General features: G+C 51.4%; 1 protein-coding gene across 1 annotated transcript in view; it reads left to right on the plus strand.

Moving 5' to 3' along the window:
* LOC134969576 (fatty acyl-CoA hydrolase precursor, medium chain-like) overlaps positions 1 to 17,304 on the plus strand; it is a 52,367-nt gene that overhangs the window by 765 nt on the left and 34,298 nt on the right. Inside the window, exons 2-6 of the mRNA XM_063945621.1 lie at positions 11,286 to 11,490; positions 11,708 to 11,846; positions 15,004 to 15,137; positions 15,719 to 15,872; positions 16,422 to 16,532. Of these exons, the coding sequence (XP_063801691.1) occupies positions 11,286 to 11,490; positions 11,708 to 11,846; positions 15,004 to 15,137; positions 15,719 to 15,872; positions 16,422 to 16,532 (743 nt within the window). The remainder of the gene's footprint in view (positions 1 to 11,285; positions 11,491 to 11,707; positions 11,847 to 15,003; positions 15,138 to 15,718; positions 15,873 to 16,421; positions 16,533 to 17,304) is intronic.

Genomic DNA, 17,304 nt, shown 5'->3' on the forward strand with positions numbered 1-17,304 from the left:
AACAGTCACCCACTCCTGGCCTTTCGGATCGTCTGTGGCATCGTCCCTGTCTTCAGGGGGTGGTACCGACCACCACCCAACAGTGGAATCCTCCGGGGCATCCGTTTCCTCCTGGGCAACAACCACCGTTTGCCGCATCTCCTCGTGGGGCATCTCCAAAGGTCCCCTGTCTTCCTCTGAAACGGGTCCTCCCACGGCATCGCGATCCTCTCCCCGTATGTCCGTCCATTTCGGCACTTCCGGCAGATATTCTTGCTCCAGGACTACCTCCTCCTCTTCACGGAGGGCATTCAACTGGGAGCACGACTCCACCCGATCCTGCCAGTCACTCTCTTCGGCGCTTCCGATGCCAGAGTCGTCCTCCATCTGTTCTTGGAGGGATTCGTCGGCGGACAGCTCACCGTAGTCCGAGTCCTCCTCCGATATCTGGACTGGGGTATTATTTTCCTCCTCAGCGTACTTCTTCGCTTCCGCTGGCACCTCTGCTTCCTCAGCGTACTCCTTCGCTTCCGCTGGCATCGTGACCTCCTCAGCGTACTCCTTCGCTTCCGCTGGCATCTTTACTTCCTCAGCGTACTCCTTCGCTTCCGCTGGCATTGTTACTTCCTCAGCGTACTCCTTCGCTTCCGCTGGCATCTCTAGGTACCCAGGACACATCTGTTCCGCACGTCCTGGACGTGGACGGTTCCATCACGGGGAGATCCCGGACGTCTCAGTCACTGGGTCTTCACGCTTTTCTTCGCAGCATGGTCTCTTCTCCTCCCAGTAGTCCACCTCCGCCTGCTGCGGGAAAGTATCCTTCGTTACTGGGGTCACTTTCTTGGGACAGAGTAGGTCCGCGGCATCTTCCCAGGGGCACTCACTGGCCGCATGTCCTGGTCGCCGACACTTCCAACAAGGAAGGGCCACTGCCACCTTCTCCAAGATGGGTTCCTGGTCGACCTCCTTCACTAGGGAATCTTCACCCGTTGGTTCCGGCTCAGAGGAAATGGGCACCTGTGAACTAACTTCAAGCAAGGCCTTCCGCTCCATTTCCCTGGTTTCCTCCTCCCATCTCTGGGCGCGACCATCCGCAATCATCCGGTCTTCATTCCACGGACAATCGGGAAGCGCATATCCTCTCGCCTCGCAGAGCGCACACACAGGCTCTGCAGCCACCCGGTCCCAAAGTTGCTGACGAGACCCCGTCATCTGCTTCACCGTGGCCTCTTAGTCCGTCCTGTCTTCCGTCCATGGACATTCCAGGAGCCGATGTCGGGGATCTCCACAGTTTTCACACCAGGAATCAACCTCGTCTTCGCTCAACTCTTCGTCCCAGGGACAACTGTTGTGCTCATGCCCGTAGTTTCCGCAGAGCAAACACCAGGACTCCTTCTTTGCTTGGCCCTTCTGACGTCTTCGGTCCGCTTCCTGGACCACCTTCTTTGGGGACGTCTCTCGCCAAGTACACTCGCTGGCAAAGTGCCCTGTTTGCCGACATTTCTCGCAGGGCATCACAGCGGCTTTCTTGCGCCCCTTCTCCCGGCGCTCTTCCTTTCCACGCTGGACCGACCGCTGCACCATCTTCAGGAGGTCTGCCCCAGATACCGTCACCCATTCGCTCTGGTCCGCACACATCCGGGGGTGAGTCTTCTCCGGAGCCGTCCGCAGGGAGGTCTTCTTGGTGGCGTTCCACATCGTGTCCGTGATCCGGTCTCTTTGATCCTGCCGACTACGCCAAATGTGAGAGGTGCGGCTGCTGTGCGTGTGGTGCCTGCTGCCGTGCAGGTGTAGACTCGGTACTCACCAGGCGCCGCTCTCTCTCACCTTCAGGTACCGGAACCTTCAACGGTCCTGGCAACTCTTCCGTCGGACCCGGACACGACGACCTAGGAGGAAGGAAATTTCTGAGTGCTGTCCTCCGGACTGTGGACCGAAATGCCCTCCGTAGTCGAGGAAAATAGTACTTTCGGGCTAGGTGAGGGTCATCCCAGGCGTCCGCCTCAGAGCCCGAATTTCACCTATTGGCACTCTCGCGCCAGGTGGAAATTCTACCTTGCACCGGCGTGCAAGGCTCACCGTTCGCCCTGAAGGAAGGGAGACAGATAGGGACACACGCAGAAGGAACACACAGACCGATGTTACTCACCGTCCTACGTCTTGTACTCCGATCTTCTCCACTTACAGGTCCCTGTAAGGAGGCAAAGAGAGAAACAGCCGTGCAGGGCCTAGAACTACCCTAGTGTGCGTCCGCTACACTAGCTGCATAAACAGAGCCCTCAAACTAGCTCGTGTGAGTGGTGCAACACAACTGTGCACAAACTTAAACACAGACACTCTGCCCTGCACGGTAACAACATACATCACAATATCGGAATACAAGATCACACGGTGTTGTCCCTTTTAAATCCCTACCTGCCGCTGGAAGGGGGTGGGCGCCGCACGGCCTACCCACCTCCTGTACCTTCCCTTATGTGGGCCTCAGGTCTGCCCTCCTAAACACCTCGGGGTGGCCTGGGCCTAGCGCCCAGGGCCACCTGTGCTCACCTCGGGGGCTCTTATTCACTGGGCCTAGCGCCCCCTAGCTGCCCCCTGATTTCACCCACGGGCCTAGCGCCCGCCTAACCTGTCACACGCGGGGTGACATGGGCCTAGTACCCAGCGTCACCTTTAGATATCCCTAGCTGGCCAAAATACTCTAGGGCCTAATGCCCTCTAATGCCCCGCAGGCCTATTGCCTGATATGCCCCCGGGCCTAACGCCCGCCTAACTGTGCCGCTTTGCGGTGGCTTGGGCCTAATGCCCAAACCACCTACTCCGATGGTGACCCCCAAACTCCTAGCTGCGCCACAGGCCTAGTGCCTGAATTGTGCCCTCGGGCCTAATGCCCGTCCCTGGTGGTCGAGGGAGGAAGAGGGGAGGGGGTGAAGGTTGCCTCACCGAGGCCTCACCTGCTCCAGGGAACTCCAGCGTCCTCTTCTGCCGCTGACCCGTCCTGGCCAGCAGCGTCGCCTCCGCTGCTCCGCGTCCAGCCGCCGCTGGACATCTTCTTCCCGGAGCCCGACCGCTTTCCTCCTCTTCGCGCTCTTCCGCACGCGCACTGACTCCGGCACCCGCCCGGCGCGACTTCTCCTCGCGCTCCTGCGCGCCGTCCTTCTTTTTGGCTCCCGCCCGGCGTCTGACGTCAGATGCCGGGGGCGGGGCCTATGACGCGGCGAGCGCCGATTGGCTCGCCGCGCCCCTCTCCTTTGGCTGCCGCTCCGGGAGCCGCGATTGGCTCCCAGAGGGCGCCAACATTCAAATGCCTCTGGTCCGGTGCAGGGAAAAGGGTAATCCCTGCACCGGACACCCGCCGCCACGCACCCAGCGCTGGGGACAGACAAACTGCCCCAGCGCTGTCCCCAGCTAGGGACAGCACCACAGATGTACCCACAGGGCACATTTCTACACTTATGCAAATTCCAGGATTTTTTTTTAATGGAATTTTGGCCCCTCAGCTAGAGGTAAATCCAGAGGGGGTGGTCGCTCCCCCCCTACACACCCGCACAGGCAGAAGAAAGCAGGGAGACTGCTGCCTCCCTGCACCACCACAGACCTGCCAACACGTAGCAGCGTGTGGTGACTGTAGCACAATGCTGGTGCTGTTGCTGGCAGGATGGGGGAGCTTCTGAGCTGGGACAGAGCTACTCCAGCCAGGGGGCCCCATAAAACTGTGGGGCCCATGGTACATACCCCCTGCCCCCCCTTAATCCGGCTCTGCTGCTGGAACCCCCCCTTAATCCGTACCCCCTGATGCCCCCTCTCCCTCTGTCTCCACTAAATTCACCGCTGCTCTAAGCAAAACAGAGAGTACAGGAGCTACCCAACTGCCCCCACCCCCAACACCACCACCACCGCAGGACACTGTGGCCCACGGGTGGGACAGCGGGACAGACCCTAAAAAATGGGACTGTCCCGCAAAATCGGGACGGTTGGGAGGTGTGGGGGTGTGTGAGGGGGTATGCCGTACAGACAGACGGGCACCGGCTCACTGTGTGCTTGACCCCCCACATCAGCATACTCAGCAGGGTCTCTCAGGCGCGAAGGAGCGGCACTTTCTGGCACACTCCACGCTTCTTAGCTGCAGTTTTGTGTGGCACCTGCCGCTGTGCAGGTTCCGTACTGCCTCTGTTATCTCCAGCCCCGGCAACCCCACCGCTAGCTGCAGTGCTGCCGCCCGCAGTGAGGTGCGCCCAGCTCCTTCACACACTTTAGCTGGCGGGCAGCGCTGCAGAAGTCTGCGCTGCTTGCAGGCTCCGACCCCCTCCTCCTTCCAGCCACAGCATCTCCTGGGGGCTAACCAGTCACTCCCAGTCTCCCCTTACCACAGTGCCCGGCAGCTGCTTGAGGTCTGCGGTGTGTGACTGAGGAGGGGGGGAGGGAGGCGGACGGGCAGAGGAAGCAGGACTCCAGCCTGAGAGAGTCAGCCATGCCAAGTCTCCACCAGCAGCAGATCCCAACAGGTTGGAGTGGAACAGCAGCAGCCAGCAGCAGTGACTCCGGTAAGACACATCTGTCTGTCACCACTGTTCTGTCCCTAATACCAATCTCTCCCATGCCCTGTGTTCTGTCATGTCCCTGTCACCGTTATCCTGGTCCTGTCACCCTTATCCTGGCCCTGTCACCCCTGTACTTGCCCTGTCAACCCTATACTGGCCCTGTCACCCCTGTCCTGGTCCTGCCGCCCCTACCATGGCCATGTCACCCCTATCCTGTCCCTGTAAATTCTGTCCTGGCCCCGTCGCCCCTGTTCTGGCCCCGTCACCCCTGTCCTGGCCCTGTCACCCCTGTTCTGACCCTGTCACCCATATTCTGACCCTGTCACCCCTGTCCTGGCCCCGTCACCCCTGTCCTGACCCTGTCACCCCTGTCCTGGCCCTGTTACTGCATACCCTCCAACTACCTTTTTGGCAGGTACAGTACCCGTAGCGCCTCCAGACCCCTCCCCAATGCACCACACCTCCGCTCCTTCCCCTCTACCACATGCGGCACCCCTCCCCCACACGCTGTGCCTCCAGACCCCCTACACCACCCGCGGCTTCCACTCCTCTGCCCCTCCACCACCCACAGCACCTCCAAACCCCCTCCACCATCCACCCCCCATATATATCTCCCCCCACACCTGCCCCCCTCCACCCGCAGCATCTGCAGACACCCTCCTCCATCCGCGGTGCCCCCCTCATCCACCCCTCCCCCACCTGCCCCTCCACTACCTGCAGCACCTCCGGACCCCTTCCCCATCCGCCGCACCACCTGTACCTGCCCCTCCGCTACTCACGGCACCTCCGGACCCCCTACCCCACCCCCGCACCTTCCCATCCCACAGCACCTCCGGAACCCTTCACCCATCCGCAACATTCCCGCACCTGCCCCTCTCCCACCCTTGGCACCCCTGCCCTTCCCCCACTGGCAGTGCCTCCGGACCCCATCCCCCATCTGCAGCCCCCACTCCTCTGCCCCTCCCCCACCCGCAGCATCTCCTGACCCTTTCCCATCCGGGCCCCCCCGCTTCCACCCCCCCATCTACCCGCAGCATCTACGGACACCCTCCCCCATCCACAGCCCCCCCCTGCACCCGCTACATTCTGTACATTGTGCCCTGCAAGTGCTGTTCACGCCGTTGCAAGGGGCTGCGCCTCCTTCACCATCGCACGCCCTTTCATTGTGCAATATTTAACCACTAACAAAGGAATGCAGGTAATACTTCATATAATACACATATTGAACCCCAGAAAGGCATGCAAGGGTTAAGGGGGCGTAGCCCCTTGCGACGGTGTGAAGAGCGCCCGTAGGGCGCGATGAAGCACCTAGTATATATATATATGATCTGCGTTGCTTTCCCATTAGGGATTTGCTATGTGTTTTATTATATTACATCCAGCAGGAGGCAGTGTTGCTATCGTTGTTTAGAAAGTAAGTTCATGTGTGGTTAAATGCTCCACACAAATACAAAGCTTCCAAATACTATACCCAACCAAAGCTTGAGCAAATATTAATTCATGCTTGCCTACCTGACCCTCTCCATGAGGGACAAAATACTCTGTTCCTGGACTTTCCTGGTAATGTATGATTGCCATCACCTGTGGTGAAACACTTTTCTTATCCATTAACTAGCTCACCACAGGTGATGGCAATCATACATTACCAGGAAAGTCCAGGAACAGAGCATTTTGTCCCTCATGGAGAGGGTCAGGTAGGCAAGTATGTATTAATTGTATGATGAAAACTATATGGTGACGTTTTCTATTAACAAATCTGAGATGGAATTTGCCCCAGCACAGATCTGGTTTCAGCATTTAAAGGGAAATCATCAACTAAAAGTTACATTTAGGGGCCTATGCAATTTACGGCACAAATATAGTTTTAAATGACATTATAAAATGCATCTTATCCTGTGACTGCTGAGTATGCAAAATGCATATTTTCTGTAATGTACACAAATTGAGCAAGGTACGCAATTTCCGTAAGCTACGCTAAAGTGTAAAGAAATACCTTATACCAAAGGTTCCCAAACGCGGTCCTCAAGGCACCCCAACAGTCCAGGAATTAGGTATATCCATGGCTCAGCACAGGTGGTTAAATCAAATTGACTGAGGTGCTAATTAAGTCACCTGTGGCCAAGCATGGATACATTTAAAACCTGGACCGTTGGGGAGCCTTGAGAACCGCGTTTGGGAACCTCTGCCTTATACTGCACAGGACTATGGTGAATTTTCTACAGTGCATTGCAGTTATTAATCTGGTACATTATCATGCATGCACTAGCAGTATTTACCAGAGACACACACCCACCCAACCCCTCAGAATCATAATCATACTTGCCTACCTGACTCTCTCCATGAGGGAGAAAATGCTCTGTTCCTGGACTTTCCTGGTAATGTATGATTGCCATCACCTGTGGTGAAACACCTTTCTTATCAATTAACTAGCTCACCACAGGTGATGGCAATCATACATTACCAGGAAAGTCCAGGAACAGAGCATTTTCTCCCTCATGGAGAGGGTCAGGTAGGCAAGTATGGTCATAAATATAATGTGCATGCCTTGTTGGGAAGGGGCATGTCATATACACACACATTTATAGCAAAATGCTAAAAAATGGATTTGGACACAAATCCTCTTTTTACCACAATCATGCACCCAATCCAAGAGCTTGCCACCATTTAGCCACATTACCCCTCATTAAATAACACATTTCAATATACTACCACACCCAGGACTCAAATCCACAACCTGCTGCATCCCAGCCAAACACCCCACTATGTAAAAAAATAACCAGCACCATAACTGAGCAGATCCATGCAGTGTGGAGCCACACATCCAATCCCTTACAGCCACACACTACATAGATCTGCCCAAATGCAACACTGATCACCGCTTCACAAAGTAAACAGAGCATTTTCTCCCTCATCATGGAGAGGGTCAAGTAGGCAAGTATGGCTTCAAATACTTCATACTCTCCAGCTTGGAATTCTCTAGCTTTCTATGCAAGGGCAGATAGCTCAATGAATAGAGTGTCCGACTGCAATATCATAGGCAACTGGTTCTATTCCTGGGGACATCAGCATCCCAAAATGTAATAAAGAATACTGCGAATGAACAACAAGGAGCTCCCAAGTCATGTCAATGAATGTTGTATAGGTATTAGCGACAAAAGGGGTGGGGGTAGAAGGGTAGTCAGGAGATGCTGGGCCTCAAAAAGGGAGGAAGCTGCAAGTGAAAGTAATTAGATAATTCATAATTGACAAATGCGCTATGTGCGGAGCACACTCCGCACACACCTAGTTACGGCCCTGGTATTTACTATATATATATATATATATATATATATATATGTATCCAGGGGCCCAGGCCATGCACTCTCTAATGGTTAGGCAAACCAATGTGGTGGCTAGCCACACCCACTATGGAGAGTGGTCACACCCTTAAACACGGTTGCCCTACCACTGCATTCCCCTGGTGGGCCAGTCTGACACTGAATTACAGTATGTACTGTATATCATATAATGGGCGGGATGTACTAATGTACATCGCTGCCCATTGCCGCCCTGCGCCACGATGCTGATCGCATATGTACTAACATATGCGATCAGCATTGCGGAGGACAGCTCTTCCGATAAGAGCTTTCCTCCGCGATGCGCAGCGGCAGCCTGTCTTCTGGGATTCGGCCTCAGGAGTCAGTCTGCGCATGCGCTGGGTGACGGGGGCGGCCGCAGGGCATGCTGGGAGGGATCCGATCGGATCCCTCACACAGCGCCGCAGAGCTAAAGCTGGTGTACCCCGCTGCGGCGCTGTCCTGCCGGCCGGGGTTAGTACATCCGGAAAATGCGGTAAACAGGGAGTTTACAGCATTTTCCGCTTAGTACATCGCGCCCAATATATAAATAATACACACACATTTATAGACCACTGCAAGAAAATGGATTTGGACACTAAACCTCTTTATATCACATTCATGCACTTAACTTGAGAGCTCGCTGTTATTCAGTTAAAAATACCCTTTATTAAATAACACATTTCAATGTACTGGCATGCCCAGAATTCAGACCTAAATCCTGTTGAATTCTAATTAACCACCTTACTCATTGAGTTACTTGATCCTGCATAAAAAGTAGAACTATGGGGGTCATTCCGAGCTGATCGTAGCTGTGCTAAATTTAGCACAGCTATGATCATTCACACTGACATCCGGGGGGACGCCCAGCACAGGGCTAGTCTGCCCCGCATGTCAGTGTCGCCCCCCCCCCTCCCCGCAGAAGTGCAAAGGCATCGCACAACGGCGATGCCTTTGCATTTCAAGAGTAGCTTCCGACCAGCACAGCTTTAGCGTGGAGGCTGGGAGCTACTCATCGCCGTGGCCTGCCCCCCCCACGCAGCCGCAGCGGCCCGCCCCCTAAATGGCGGCTTAACGCTGCCGTCAGACCCTTCCCGCCCAGTGACCGCCTCTGCCTCAGAGGCGTTTGCCTGGCACCAATGGCTGGCATGCGTCGGTGCACTGCAGCGCCGGCGCATGCGCAGTTCTGACCCGAACGCTGCACTGCGAGAAACTGCAGCGAGCGATCGGGTTGGAATGACCCCCTATGAACACTATATGAAGCTAATGGTACTTTGTAAATAAAATAATCAGCATTGTAATTGATCTACAGTATGTACTGTGCAGCTTCATATCCAATATCTTGAGCCACACACAGGGCTGTTTCTAGCCAAATGTCCCAGTGCACCCCCCCCCCCTTCATTGACATTACAAAAAATGCGCCCCCCCCCCCCCCCACATAGATATAAAAAGAAAAAGGTATGCGCACGCTCCTGGCAAAGGGGCGCGGCCTCGATACAATGAGCGTGACCTCGTCTGAAAAGACTACCTTACACCCCAGTTTTTGACCTTGCACCAGCAGATCACGGCGAGCACAGGAAAAAAAAATAAAAAAATATATATTTTGCCATACACTGCAATGCCCTTGATACATTAAATCCCCATTACAGCAGGCAAGAGTCCCCATTTTACACCTTATGGCAGGCAAGAGTCCCCATTTTACACATGATGGCAGCCAAGTGTCCCCATTTTACATATGATGGCAGGCAAGTGTCCCCATTTTACATATGATGGCAGGCAAGTGTCCCCATTTTACACATGATGGCAGCCAAGTGTCCCCATTTTACATATGATGGCAGGCAAGTGTCCCCATTTTACACATGATGGCAGCCAAGTGTCCCCATTTTACACATGATGGCAGCCAAGTGACCCCATTTTACACATGATGGCAGGCAAGTGTCCCCATTTTACACAATGGTGGGGAAGTGTCCCCATTTTACACATGATGGCAGCCAAGTGTCCCCATTTTACACATGATGGCAGCCAAGTGTCCCCATTTTACACGATGGCAGGCAAGAGTCCCCATTTTACACATGGTGGCAGTGGGGGGGGGGGGGAAGGAGAGGCTGACTTACGTTTGAAGCAGTTCTTCCCGCTCTTCAACAGCCTCTCCCTCATATGCGTGGCGCTTGGCTCCCCCTGCAGCTTGGCTCGGTTGGTTCCCTTGCCTCCCCCTCGAGTCCTCGCCTCCTCCCTCCTCCTGAGTGCATTGTGACGTCATGACGCACCCGCGTCATTCCGCGAAACTCCGCCCCCCGAGCTGGGTACTCGCGAGGAGGGGGAATCACAGACCACAAGAAGTGCTGCGGCAGGCCCCCCATGCGGTTGCACAGCTCACCCACCGCAAGAAACGGCACTGGCCACACACAACATAGATCTCCTCAGCCACAACCCATGCTGATAATTTTTTCACAAAGTACAATGTAGGCCTCAAATCTTTAGCTTAGAATTATCTACCTTTCTATGCAAGGGCAGATAGCTCAATGAATAGAGTGTCTGACTGCAATGCCACAGGCAATGGGTTCGAATCCTGGGTATGTCAGCATCTTGAAATGTAATAAAGGACAGTGTGACTGAATAACAAAGAAATCTCAAGTTGAGTTCAAGAATGTTGTATAGGTAGGTATTAGCAACAGAAGGGGTCAGGGTAGGAAACAATGGTGGTCAGGAGATGCTGGGCTTCAAAGAGGGGGGCAGCTGCAATTGAAAGTAATTAAAACAGATAATTCACAAGTGCCGCCAACAGTGCCCCCTACCCTGTAGTGCTATGTGCGGTGCACCCTCCTAGTTATGGCCATGCAGCAGGGAATCCTTATACCTGCAATTCAGAAACTATGCCATGGGGTCTGGGCTGGTGGTATCAGGTTAATGTCACCTACCAACTCAATGTTCTACTTTGGATCTTCAATGACAAGGGGTCACATCTCCTGTTAAGATGGCCAGGGACCATACCAGTGATCCCATGCCCAAAGCCTCCAGGGATTTTGCCACACTGTGAATCCACAGAATGCGGAAGATTGTGGACATCGCTCCGAGGGAGCCAGTGACTATAACTCTGTTGGGCAGGGTGCTAGTAGCTTCTTTGAGTGGTGAACCTCCAGACATATATTACTGACAACTCCAATTAAATATTTGTGTTCCAACTGTATGCTAATTTACCAGCCTACCTTGGTAACGGGGGTTTAATCAGTCGCTCTTACCAAATGCTATCCTGAGACTAAAATTCCTGCAGTCTGGCTTATAAATTGATTCCATGCCTGCCACCGGCACACATTCTCATTCTCACCCATCTGTGATAATGATGTTGCCTGCTATACGGTATATGTACATTTCTCACATTACACAAAATATCCCCACGAATAAGACTGAAATGACAAATTCTTGCCACTTACAGGAGCAGAGGATGACAGGCCACTTGTGGACACAAAGTATGGGAGCCTACGGGGACGTTTGGTGACGGTAAAGAAGACAAATAGAACTGTCCATGCTTTTTTGGGGGTCCCTTTTGCGCAGCCGCCGGTTGGTCCATTAAGATTTCAAAAGCCGGAACCTCCTAGGCCCTGGAGCTCTGTCAAAGACGCCTCCAAGCATTCCCCTATGTAAGTTTCCAATAAGTTGGTTTTGAATGATCTTTTTTTTTAGCATTGGATGTTGTGTGAGAGTCTGATAGAGTGTGAGAAGGTTCCATAGAACAGTGGCATCAGGGAGGCATGTTAGAGGTGGAGGTGAGAGACGGTTATCAGTGAGGAGGAAAGGCTTATAGGATAAGACCTAGCCAAACATACTGTGTGACCTTCACATCAATCTCCTTCCCAGATGTCTGCAAAATCCAAAAGCCCTGAAAGGGATAAAAGCTCAATTCAAGGGGAACATTGAGATACCACCAGTATCAGAGGACTGTCTCTATCTAAATGTCTTCACTCTGGCGGATCGAGAAGATAATTCAAAACTGCCGGTAAGTGCTGATCTGCTGCATTGTAGAGCAGGAGTTCATGTCTATCTCCTACTGGACTAATGCAGTCACCCCTACAGCAGTGGTAAGTATCTGACAGCATCACTGTGACATGGACAATGTCATGATTATCCAGCTCCTGACTTTGACCATGACTGTTTAATCAAGTTATGTTGTGCTTATTTGGAATATAGGGGGTCATTCCGACCCGTTCGCATGCAGTGGTTCTTCGCTGCAGTGCGAATGGGTCGGAACTGCGCATGCGCTTCATTGGCTGGCGACGGCTACAACAAAGAAGAAAGTGATCGCTAGCACGATCGCAAGAAGATTGACAGCGGGGAGGCGTTCTGGGGCGTCTACTCACCATTTTCTGGGCGTGGAGATTCGAACGCAGGCGTGTCCAGGCGTTTGGAGGGTGGATGTCTGACGTCAATCCCGGGACCTTCGTTGCTGGATCCATCGCACAGGGTAAGTCTGACCCTGGTCTTGTTTTGCAGGAATCTTTTTTAGCATAGCAGGGCTGCACAAGCGATCGCAGCCCTGCTATGCTAAAATCCACTCCCCCATAGGCGGCGTCAAGTTGATCGCACGAGAAGCAAAAGTTGCTACGTACGATCAACTCGGAATGACCCCCATAATAATGATAGTCTTAGTGACCTAGGTGAGCCATAAGTAGAGATGTGCGGCAGGCACTTTTCATGTTTTGTGTTTTGGTTCTAATTCCCCGCTCGTGTTTTTGGTTTGGGTTGGGTTTGCCAAAACCACCCTTTCGGGTTTTGATTTTGGTTTTGGTTATGGATCTGTAGGATTTTTTAAAAAAACATAAAAACAGCTAAAATCACGGCATTTGGGGGTAATTTTGATCCTACAGTATTATTAACCTCAATAGCATTCATTTCCACTCATTTCTGGTCTATTCTGAACACCTTAAATTTCACAATATTGTTTTTAGGCCAAGAGGTTGCACCGAGGTGGTTGTATGACTAAGCTAAGCGACACAAGTGTGTGGCACAAACACCTGGCCCATCTAGGGTTGGCACTGCAGTGGCAGACAGGATGGCACTTAAAAAAACTAGGCTCCAAATAGCACATGATGCACAGAAGAAAAAGAGGTGCAATGAGGTAGCTGTATGAGCAAGCTAAGCGACACAAGTGTGCGGCACAAATACCTGGCCCATCTAGGAGTGGCACTGCAGAGGCAGACAGGATGGCACTTAAAAAAACTAGGCCCCAAACAGCACATGATGCAAAGAAGAAAAAGAGGTGCAAGATGGAATTGTCCTTGGGCCCTCCCACCCACCTTTATGTTGTATAAACAGGACATGCAGACTTTAACAAACCAATCATTTCAGCGACAGGGTCTGCCACACAATTGTGGCTGAAATGACTGGTTTGTTTGGGCCTCTACCAAAAAAAGAAGCAATCAATCTCTCCTTGCACAAACTGGCTCTACAGAGGCAAGATGTCATCCTCATCCTCAGATTCCTCACCCCTTTCAGTGTGTACATCCTCCTCCTCACAGAGTATTAATTTGTTCCCACTGGAATCCACCATCACAGGTTCCTGTGTACTTTCTGGAGGCAATTGATGGTCAAGGTATTCCTGGAGGAATTTATAATTCATTTGGATGAACATCATCTTCTCCACTTTTTGTGGAAGTACCCTCCTACGCCGATCGCTGAAAAGGGTACCGGCTGCAATAAAAACTCTTTCGGAGTACACACTGGAGAGGGGGGCAACTTAGGTAAAATAAAGCCAGTTTGTGCAAGGCCATCCAAATTGCCTCTTTTTCCTGCCAGTATACGTACGGACTGTCTGACATGCCTACTTGGATGCTGTCACTCATATAATCCCCCACCATTCTTTCAATGGTGACAGAATCATATGCAGTGACAGTAGACATGTCAGTAATCGTTGGCAGGTCCTTCAGTCCGGACCAGATGTCAGTACTCGCTCCTGACTGCCCTGTATCACCTCAGCGGGTGGGCTAGGAAATCGTATCCTTTTCCTTGCAGCCCCAGTTGCGGGAGAAAGTGAAGGAGGAGTTGTTGATGGGTCACATTCCGTTTGAGTTGACATTTTCTCACCAGCAGGTCTTTGAACCTCTGCAGACTTGTGTCTGCCGGAAAGAGAGATACAATGTAGGCTTTAAACTTAGGATCGAACACGGTGGCCAAAATGTAATTCTCTAATTTCAACAGATTGACCACCCTTGGATCCCTGCAAAGCGAATGAAGGGCTCCATCTACAAGTCCCATATACTTTGCAGAATCGCTCCATCTTATCTCCTCCTTCAATTTCTCCAGCTGCTTCTGCAAAAGCCTGATGAGGGGAATGACCTGACTCAAGCTGGCAGTGTCTGAACTGACTTCACGTGTGGCAAGTTCGAAGGGTTGGAGAACCTTGCACAAGACAGAAATCATTCTCCACTGCGTATAGCGTGTTGAATTCCACCTCGTTACCACTTCTTGCTTCAGGTGATGGCAGGGCAGGTTCAGGTGTGTTTGATGGCGCTCCAGTCTTCGGCACATGATGGCTGAATGCCAAAAGTGGTCCACAATTTTTTGGCCACCGACAGCATCTTCTGCACGCCCCTGTCATTTAAAAAAAAAAATCTGCACCACCAAATTAATTGCTTGTGCAAAACATGGGACGTGCTGAAATTTGCCCAGATGTAATGCACGCACAATATTGGTGGCATTGTCCGATATCACAAATCGGTAAGCCATTGTGCAATGATGTCCAGTAGCGGATCTTGCCACGGGCAAGCAGGACTTTTGCCCGGGGCGCCGCCTTTCGGAGGGCGCAGGGCGCCGTCCGGAGGGCGCTGCACCAGGGCAAGATCCGCTGCTGCTGTGCCCCCCGCTGGCCGCCTGCCCCCCGCTGCCGCTGTGAAGGGAAACTAGACACGTCTAGTTTCCCTTCGTGGAGAGGTCCTTTACTGTGCGCTGCGCGATGACGTCATCGCGCACCGGACAGCAAAGGTCCTCTCCACGTATTCCCTAGCCATAAGCATTATGTGGTCCTAGCCATAAGCATTATGTGGTCCTATATAACTTACAGATAAATAGGTAACAACAGTGACAGGTAATAGGAAAGCCTGTGTTTGTCATTTATCTGTGGTTAGTTGTCTCATCCATGGTGTTATTGTTGTTTTCAGGTGATGGTCTTCATACACGGAGGTGGATTTATGATGGGAAGCTCCATCCAGTTTGAGGCATCTGCCCTGAGTGCCTATGAGAGTGTGGTGGTGGTGACTATCCAGTATAGGCTGGGGCTACTGGGATTCTTCAGGTACCTACTAGCACCCTGCACTGTATAACCATGGATATAATATGTTCCATGCTTTCCCTGGTACTGCACAGCGTTTGTCTTTACAGTGCATACTGATTATTATCATGCAATGTTCTCCTGTGGGCATAATGTGTACCTCAGTCTCAGGTATCAGGCAGATCAGTGTTCATGGGGTTTTCATTGTCCCTCTAAATGGGCAATGTAGGGTGCTGTCATGGCTGTATATGTATTCATTAGAGGTCATGGTACCCACATGTACTTCTGGGTCATTCAGGAAAAACACACACCCTACACAATGGACACTGCTGATCTCTTGCTGCCATGTAGTCTTCTTGATTCGGGATTAAGTGAAAGCCAGAATGGTCTGGACTCCGGAACGATGGACCAGACAAGCTACCTGCTGTAGGGAGCCGGTCCGATCCGACGTTCCAGAGTCCAGACTGCTCCGGCTTTCACCCAATCTGCTCAGATTCAGCTTTATAAGGGTGTATAGCATCTACCATGTGGCGGTACATTACTGCAAGCTGTTTAATGACCCTAAATAACAGCAATCTCTTACTCACCTCTCATCCATGTCTCAGTACCGGAGATGAAGCGGCACGCGGTAACTATGGACTGTTAGACCAAGTGGCAGCTCTGCAGTGGGTGCAAGAAAACATTAAGGATTTCGGAGGTGACGCCCAGTCTGTCACCATATTCGGCCAGTCTGCGGGAGGAGTCAGCGTCTCTGCTCTGGTGAGTGTATAGGGCAGATCTATTCTCCATTCCCATTCTCTCCAATTTATGCTGCTCTTAACATTGTTGCTCACTCGCGTCTCCTTCAGACTCTCCATTCCATTGGTCTCCGTGTCTTCTTCCTGCCTCTCTGCCACCTCATCTGGATGTTCCAGCATTTACTCAAATTAAATCATGGGGGCTGCCATTTTGTGCATGGGGGCAGCCATTTTGTGGGCTGAACCAATTTTATGCCAATTCAATTCATTACAAACTAAGCTCATTACAAATGATGATTTATGTTAAGGCATTAGAAATCTGAGCACAATAAATATATTCTGTCTTTTATGGTTTAAATTGAAATAATGACTGTTCTTTAATTTACACATTTACCCATCCTCACTCCTATTCTCGGCATAAAATATTTCAGGACAGTCACTATATAATTCTTTGGTTACCCGTTACTGGTCATTATAACCATGTAGAATTAGGTGATACATAGGAACACATAAAATATTACTCATTTAACAAAGCCTGTATTAATCCTGTCAATATTAATTTTATCTCTAGGTATTATCGCCGTTACCCAAAGGCCTGTTCCACAGAGCCATCGCTGAGAGCGGAGTAGCACTGCTTCCTGGCCTCTTCACCAATAAACCTGTAGATGTATTTATTCAAAATGTGAGTAGTCTGTTACACAACGAAGTGAATATATCATACCGGGAAATATTAGTATAAGTGTAGACACAATTGGGTTGAGAAATTCTGAACCAGGGCCTATTGTTTTGAACATTCAGATTTGATTTTTATAGGATTATTGTTTTTTTTTCTAATGCAGGGGTGAAGAACCTTTGGTCCTCCAACTGTTGTTGAACTACACATACTAGCATGCCCTGCTACAGTTTCAATGTCATATCTTGATAAGTGTATAACTTGCAACTTTATGTTCATATAATCATATGTTGCAATGGTTCTATAAGTAAAAGTCTTGTGCTTTATCTTGACCTAAACCACAGCTTCTTTTAATGCCATCAGTAGTCTTGGATTGAAAAAGCAAACAGTGAAACGCGTGCAGTGTTGCCGAGGTACTAATTACCCAGGCCCAGGTCTGATGGAGGGGCCCAGTTCCTCCAACCCTCCACCCCTTAAATGGCAGCAACAGATGCAGCTCTTCTTCTCAGCTGCAGTGTGCCCCCCCCCCCCCCCCCTGAGAAGTACCTGGGCCCTGTCAGGCTCCCTACTGCCATAAACACATGTTGCATGTTGCCTGCATATGTCCTCAACCTGCCCTTTACTCTCACAGTGAATGCCTATGTTTTGATATATAAATTTTCATCGGGGGATATGCAGCTGGAGGCAACTGATATTTACTCTATGCCAACGATAATGGGCAAAAAGTGGGAGCATTGTACACGCAGTGAGTCTGAGAAATCAGCCAGCAGAAAGAACAATG

The sequence above is a fragment of the Pseudophryne corroboree genome, chromosome 11, assembly GCF_028390025.1.
Source record: "Pseudophryne corroboree isolate aPseCor3 chromosome 11, aPseCor3.hap2, whole genome shotgun sequence".
Classification (NCBI taxonomy): domain Eukaryota; kingdom Metazoa; phylum Chordata; class Amphibia; order Anura; family Myobatrachidae; genus Pseudophryne; species Pseudophryne corroboree.